Source organism: Eschscholzia californica, unplaced genomic scaffold (genome assembly GCF_041429995.1).
Source record: "Eschscholzia californica isolate CP2 unplaced genomic scaffold, dmEscCali1.0.p SCAF_5, whole genome shotgun sequence".
Lineage (NCBI taxonomy): Eukaryota > Viridiplantae > Streptophyta > Magnoliopsida > Ranunculales > Papaveraceae > Eschscholzia > Eschscholzia californica.
Genome location: NW_028238472.1, coordinates 50,595,488 through 50,603,559, shown reverse-complemented (window position 1 = coordinate 50,603,559; position 8,072 = coordinate 50,595,488). Strand labels below are relative to the sequence as shown.

General features: G+C 36.7%; 1 protein-coding gene across 1 annotated transcript; it reads left to right on the top strand.

Annotated features, from left to right (window-relative positions):
* Positions 1-1,343: 1,343 nt before the first annotated feature.
* Positions 1,344-7,677, top strand: LOC147540267 (serine/threonine-protein phosphatase PP2A-2 catalytic subunit-like). Its single transcript, XM_086639548.1, has 11 exons — positions 1,344-1,758; positions 2,713-2,769; positions 3,558-3,641; positions 3,731-3,802; positions 4,227-4,298; positions 5,391-5,431; positions 6,207-6,273; positions 6,520-6,711; positions 6,804-6,893; positions 6,974-7,081; positions 7,254-7,677. Exons 1-11 carry the CDS (start codon positions 1,666-1,668, stop codon positions 7,317-7,319), a joined length of 942 nt encoding a protein of 313 aa, XP_086495674.1. The 5' UTR covers positions 1,344-1,665; the 3' UTR covers positions 7,320-7,677.
* The last annotated feature ends 395 nt before the right edge of the window (positions 7,678-8,072 follow it).

The following is an 8,072-nucleotide window of genomic DNA, read 5'->3' as shown; positions in this document are numbered from 1 at the left end:
TGGATATTTGTACTTGATGATTCACTTCTCAATTTGGGATTCCTGTTATAATGGCAATCTATTCATAGTATTTGACACAAGAGATTATTTATAGGCTACTCAGTTTCACGTCGCGTGATATTCATGTTATACTATATTTGGTCATTTGACATGTCGCTCCGAGTTAACATAATTTCTTTTACATTACACATCGTTTACATTCTGTTACAAAAAAAACGTACAAAATCTTCTCTGGTTAAAAAATGGGGTCCATCCATGTACTCTCCATTTGTAGTCTTGAGCAGGACAAACAACGGTTACACAATATTGTCGAAGAACATATCCAAATGCTTTTGCACCACCAAGAAACAACTGACCAACTTCAGTGAATACTTTATACCAGCCATCAGATTTTAGTTTCGTATTTGAAACTAATAATTTATAGTCGAAAATTGAAACACAACCCTCACACGCGTACGCCATGCATGTACATAATTTGGATTTGGGATCCCCTGTTGGGAGTCCGATGTTGGAATTAAGAAAAGTCCAGAGACTCCCAAAATTGGAAGTCCGGGCCCCACGTTGGGCTTACCCTTAAACAATAATAAATTTATCTATCACTGACTAGGATGACCGAGTCACTAGTAGATTCAAAATATGACGCAATAGCGATTGTCATTTCCCGACGACCCCCTCACATGTTTTCGTTCAATGATTTCCCTGTAAATTATATAATGAAAATGATAGGGCCACCGAAATTCAAACCCCATCCGAAGAGATAATGAATTCAGCCACCCTGATTTGAGGATTAACTCTGTCTTAATTTGGCCACCGAAATTCAAACCCCATCCGAAGAGAGAATGAAATCAACCACCCTGATTTGAGGATCAACTCTGTCGTAATTTGTGTATTAGATCCCAAAGAGATGGAGGTCGTTGATTTCGTTTTCGATTCTAAATCAGAATCACATTCGACTATTTGAGTGCTTGTATCGCTATTGATTTTAAATACCCCCAATATACTAATATCTCACTTTTCACTTTTGTGTTTTCGTAATTTAAATACCCCTAATATTGTAATGTTACCCTTTTTTTTTTTTTTGAAAATATTGTAATCTTACTTGTAAATTGTAGTCTAAGTGGTATTTAAAAGTATAAGAATAGTTAATGAAATCTCAGAATTTTAACATTTCATTTAGGTATTATTTAATTGTAAATTAGGTGGTTTGGCCCGATACCGTCCGATCGATACCGGTGAGTCCCGACCGTTCTCTCGGTCAGAAGCGGGATTTGGTCAATAGAAATGTTGATTTTGACCGGACCGGACCGACCGAGTAAATAGGCGAACATTGATTTTGAGTGTTCGACCGAGACCGACCGATGAAGTTAAGACCCGCGGTCGGGACTGATCGATTCCCACCCCTACTGTAGGGTAATGAATTCGATTTTTGTGTAAAAAAGGACAACTACAAGGCGACTGAAGAGGAGAGAGGGCTTTTATCTTTCGCGACACCACCACCTTTTCTTCTCGGGCAAAGCTAATCCCATCTCTTTCTCTTTCTCTCTCTTCATCTCTATCTCTCTCTCTCTCCCTGAGACGACGACGGTAACGAAATCTAGGGTTAGGGTTTCTAAATTTCCAGGGGTTCGGTTCGATAGGCGATAGTAAAAGATATCGAAGAAGAAGATGAGTGTAGATCAGATTGCATCCAACTCCCATGGCAACCTAGACGAGCAGATTTCACAGCTTATGCAGTGCAAGCCATTATCTGAACAAGAGGTTGTCTTTTTCTCCGCATTTCCCCATTTTGTGTTCATTTTCTCTGATTAAATCTTGAGACTTTTCGTTACATTATAGTTTCCTTCTTGATTGAGCTACCCGATCTCGTAGTTCTTGATGGATCCGTTTTGGATCATAGTGTTGATCTATACCATGAATTGAAATGATTCTTTGTGGAGATCAAAGGGTTTTTTTTTTATGATTCTGATTTGTCATATATCGTATATGTTTGGTTACCATCTCATCGATCTTTGTTGGATGTGCATAATTGGGGAAATGCGATTAATTTTGTGGTAAATGAAATGGGTATCTTCTATCTGATTGAGATCTTGGATCATTGTGTATAATGTCTTCGAAATTTCTTTATTCAACTTAAAAATTTCACATCTTTTCACAGTTTCAAATTCCATGAAAGTAATTGGCATCCTAATAGATTATAGAGTTGGGATTGTCAATTTTATGCAGTAATTTTTAATTTTGCCTTATACTTTTTCTTTTTTTCTTTTTGTATATTCCTTCTCCTTCTCATAAAAAGTAAGTACTTTAGAGTATAGAGTCAATCATCTTCTATCCTTCTTATGTCATTCACTCCCCTTCTTAAAAGAATTAAGAAAAACACCATAGGTTTGTTTAAGCTTCGTGATTCTGCTTCTGATCAAGCTCAGAAGTTATTGAAACTTGAAAACCCTGATTATGGAGACTGACTGGTTGTGGGTGCCGTCTCGCCCTTTAGGAAACCTCTTTCTCCTCATGGAGCTTCCTTCTATGCTGAATAGCTTTTAACCGCTTGGTAGTAGCAACCATAAAGTATAGATAGTTTAGCTTTGAATAGTTCTAATTGATGACTGTCTTTTTAGGATTTGTTCCGACCTGTAGACTTCAGAACTTCTCCTTTGCACCTTTAAATCTGTTTATCGGGCATGATTTTATTTGAAGTTTAATTGTTTGGTACAGGTCAGGACATTATGTGAAAAGGCTAAAGAGATATTAATGACCGAAAGCAATGTCCAGGTGTTGTATTTCTTCCACATATTTCTGTTTCACCACTAGTTCTTCATCTCTTTTTAGCTATGTCCATATGTATTTGGGAAGCTGTTGTACCTTCTTTTCAAGGAAATTATAGTTCCGCTGTTTTAGCATTTAAGTGTTTTTGTCGATGATTGACCGAGTTCTCATTGCCAAGAAAAATGTGCGGATTTTTCGGAGTTTCGTGTATTTACCCCCAGCCCCCCGTAAGCCTGTTATATTGCTGATATGTTATGTATCAATATATGTTGACAGATCAAAGGTCGATCCAGATTAAAATTTATTCAGGTCTATAAGTTAACTTCCGTACCTTATTAGTACCGCTAACAAGGTTTAGGGAAGTGGTAATATTTTAACACAGAAAACATTCAAATTCCGTTCTAAAATGCAAACTTGCAAAAAGTGCTTTAAGTGTGACAATTTTTAGGCAATGGATGCTAATTGTGGGGGCCCATCCACCGGATAGGATTCTGGATTTTATTTTTTGTTGATTGGATGATCGTATGTACCCAAACTAGTTTCGAAATATGCATCAACATCTGAGATTTTCACTAACCCAATAGAGCATTTAAAAGTACTGCAACACCGACTTATAATTGCAAGTAGAGTTTGTTTAGTCTTGACGGTCATTAAGATATTAGATCAGATTTTATTTTGGAACTTGGAGGTAGATACTGCTTTTTAGTCAACATTGATACTCTTGAAATTATTTTGAGGGTGATACTGTTGCTAAATTTTGCAATATTTTAATAATTTGTCTTCTGGACATGCAGCCTGTGAAAAGTCCCGTGACAATATGTGGTGATATCCATGGGCAGTTTCACGATCTTGCGGAACTTTTTCGCATTGGAGGAAAGGTACTTGTTTTGACTACAATCTTCACAAGCTTAAATACTTTTTCTGGTGCCTGGTTCAATCTGATAATTTTTTTCTTATGGCAATCTAGTGTCCAGATACAAATTATTTATTTATGGGAGACTACGTGGACCGTGGGTATTATTCAGTTGAAACTGTGACGGTAAGTTTAAGAGTGTTCTACATTTTTATACTCAGTTGATGAATGTAGTGGACTAAGTACTAGTCTGAAACATACTTTGAGTATTGCATTATCCAAAACACTAACTATGTAGTGGTACTTACAACTTACAATTATATAACCATATAGCCATGAGCCATCCTTGCACTGATAACTCATGCTTGTACTCTTCTCAAATATGAAGCTACCTTAAAGATGATGAAGGTTATAGAATTTCCTTTAGTGTTATTCTGAACTTTGATAAACCTGAAATACAGTACGAGTGCAATATAAGCATGTAGAACAATATAGAGAAGTTGGACCTTCAGGTCCTGAAAGACAGTTAATCTGAACTTTCTAAAATCTGGTGGAGGCTTAGCTTGTACTTCTACCTACTTCAAAGTACTGACATTTTTCATTCTTTTAGCTCTTGGTGGCCTTAAAAGTGCGCTATCCGCAGAGAATTACTATTCTCAGAGGAAATCATGAAAGTCGTCAGGTGCAGTTTTCTCCTATACCTTTTTTTAATGCATCACATTGACACATGCATCCTCTTGTTCTGAACTTCTGATGGCTATGATAAGCCTCAATTCGACTATGGATGGTCTCTGCTAAAGACTAAATACTACTTAATTCTTTTACGGGACATAGGTCTCAATACAAAAGTTATTTTCTTGTTAGATCATTTTTAGACTATGAAGTACGAAGTATACTACGCGATGGTTTTCTCGTTTTTATGCCAACCATTCTCAACAACCTAGATAACATATGCTTAAGAAAGTTTTGGTGTAGTTGCTACAATTTTATTGTATTGGTTTCCTAAGCTTTAAATATCTGCATCTCTTAGGTAATAAAACACATAATCATGTAAATGACTTCTGAACGGACCTAATGAAGTGTTCAGTTTTGACATCATTTGGTCCATTTCGTATGTTAGCACCCAAATTAGTAATTTTCATAAGAGCAACTAACTTCGATACTGTTTAAGGACTTGCCAGTTCCTGTCCACGAGTTTATTGTAGTAAAAAAACTGTATATAAATCCATTCTCATTAATGTTACTACGTAATTTCGGGTTCGAAATTCAGTTAGAATTGCTTTTATGATGTGTAAGTTCTGTTAGCTGAAATAGGAGTAGCATCAACAAACATGTGATTCATCATTGAATTTCCATTATTCTTAGTTTTGCAAGAAGAATCAATTAATTAGTAAGGAAAAGTTATAATCATAATAAAATGTTTGGACATGTGCCAATGACAAAGCTATCTATAGATTGTGGACCCACATAAAGATCTACTTTAATAGTCAGATTCAAGTTAAAAACTGATATAACATGGTGAGTTATTGGATCCTTCTGAAAACACATACAATTTAATTCAAGTGGAAAGAATGCTCACTCACCAGACAATTCTCGTATCTGTAGTTTACTGCAATTCCATTAATTGAGTCCATTTGTCAAGTGCAACATGAATTACTCCGTTTTTCTTTTATTATTCTTTGAACTTAGTAGTCAACTGCAAGAAGATTCTTTTAAGCTGAACAGTTTCTGAAATGAAGTGTTTTAACTTGGAGATTTACCTTGATTGATGCAGATTACACAAGTTTATGGGTTTTATGACGAGTGCTTGCGAAAGTGAGTTTCTTGCATACCCCTAGGAAATAAATAATTACCTTTTATTCTCCAGGTCAATTAAAAGAAACACTACTTTGTTACGTATATGGAGTCTAGATGTCAAATGATCTATATTCAGTTTATTGTTCCGTTTGCTCACACCATTATGATATGCATTGGTATATGCGTCCGTTCTAATATGTATTCAAGATAACTTTGGGTTCACAACCTTTGAGGACTACAGTCTTGCAATGTTCTCAAAAACTAGTTTATTAAGTTGATGTAGTATTAGACTGTTAGTAGTTTGTCTTGTCTACACACGCTACCAGTAATATGCATAATGCATCTTCTTTTGGAGGTTTTCCTAGTTCCGGCCTCCTTCCACTCTTTCCGTTGACCAATTTTCTTACTTGACTGTCAAAAGACTCATAAAGGAAACGAAAATCATGTGGTTCAGAAGTTTCAAAAAAAGTCTGCTTCAGCGTCAGTCGCGTTGAGTATTGAGTTATAGAAACAGTATTGCAATTGGTATTGTGAAACGCATTGGTTGTGTCCTCTGTGATGGGAGGCCTTTAGTTCTGACTACAGGTTTCCTGGTATAATATTGTGACAATCTGATCTAACTTAAAGATTACAGGAAAGCCTTTTTTGAGTTGAAAACTTTTGGCTTCTAGACTGTTGAGTGAGTTCTCACCTGCTAGCTTAACTCTGACTTGCCACTTCGATTGGAATTTGGACAGATTGTGCTTTTAATACCATTTCTTCTTGGGTTATAATTTCTTATTGTTGATTACAGGTATGGCAGTGCAAATGTGTGGAAGACCTTCACTGACCTTTTTGACTATTTTCCTTTGACCGCATTGGTGAGTCGGATTTTTGAGTTTCCATTTTCAAGCATTTCTCTTCTATTCAGTGATTTGATGCTAGATGCATTTCTCATAGCAATTCTAGCAATATCTGTAAACTTGCAGTACTTGGTGTCTGCTGGCTTCTAATGTACTGCTTCTGCTTTTGTTAATTTTATGGTGTTTTGTGCACTTATGCTGCAACCCAAAATATTTGCTTAGTGCTTGTCAAATAAACTCTGTCTCTCTTCGAATCTTGTACAGGTTGAATCAGAAATATTTTGTTTGCATGGTGGATTGTCTCCATCCATCGAGACTCTCGACAACATACGCAATTTTGACCGTGTACAGGAAGTTCCTCATGAAGGGCCCATGTGTGATCTCCTGTGGTCTGATCCCGATGACCGTTGTGGGTGGGGTATTTCCCCCCGTGGTGCTGGATACACATTTGGTCAGGTATGTCCTTCTCTTAGCCTCTTGCTTTCTTTCTTTTTTTGCTTTAGTTTAAAATGTGTCTGAGGGTTGGTTGGTGTACTTTGATCTCTTAGGACATATCTGAGCAATTCAACCATACCAACAGCCTAAAGTTGATTGCTAGAGCTCATCAACTTGTCATGGAGGGGTTCAACTGGGGACATGTAACTAATTCTTTCTCCATCCCTTCTACCTCAACCTCGTTAGACTATTGTATTCTGAATGAAATACATTGCATTGACAGGAACAAAAGGTGGTAACTATATTTAGTGCACCTAACTATTGTTATCGTTGTGGAAACATGGCGTCTATTTTGGAAGTCGATGACTGCAGAGGCCACACTTTTATCCAGGTCCCTCTCTCTCTCTCTCTCTCTCTCTCTCTCTCTCTCTCTCTCTCTCTCTCTCTATCTCTATCTCTATGTCATATTGTCACTCACCCGCCCCCACAAAGACGTTTGTTCTTACCATTCTATATCTGTTTCCAAAGCTAGAAACCTGAAGAAGAATGACTTGTTTTTGCAGTTTGAGCCAGCACCAAGGAGAGGAGAGCCAGACGTGACCCGGAGAACACCTGATTACTTCTTATAATCTCCCCTGTCTGAGTTGCCGATTTTTGCAGCAGATGTCTAATAACGACGAAAATGATGTGGTTGCAGATAGAGGTTTTGGGGTGAAATGTTTTAACGGTTTAGAGTTATAATTCCAATCCGCGGTGCTTTAGGTGGTGATTTTTCAGCAGGAGACAAAGGCACATATAACATAATCTAGGTTTGTGGTTTCGGAATTAATGCGAAGGTTCCCTTGAGAAAACAGTGGAGAAAGAGCATGTAACATTTCAAACAGGACATATGGTATTTATTGTATTTCTTTTCTTTTGATTGTTCTTTCGACTACTTTATTGTTGTATTGATTTGTAGAGCAAAGAAACAATCGCATTTAGACTCTATTTTGATATCTCGTTTTTTTTTTTTTTTTTAAATCTCTTCTGGCGTATGGAATGATGGATACATGACTGTTGGATAGTGTTCATTTTTTATCTAACAACTGGTTTTGGAAAATAGTCAAGTTTCTTTGTTTGGTTCCAAATTCATTTTTGTGGAAGTGTAGGTTTGTTAACTCAAACCCGTGGCAAAAAGTGCGATCTTTTTCTGTGATTGGAATGGATCTAAGCTAGTAAAATAAAACAGCTCAGTAGGGAAACACCACCATTATCATTAAGACATGTTGAATCCTAAAGGCATATAAAAACCCATGGACTAAAAAGCTTATCTATTTCTATTTTCACTTTATGTATTTGCCTTGATTAGATAAAATAAATTCTGATGATAAACTATTTCCACC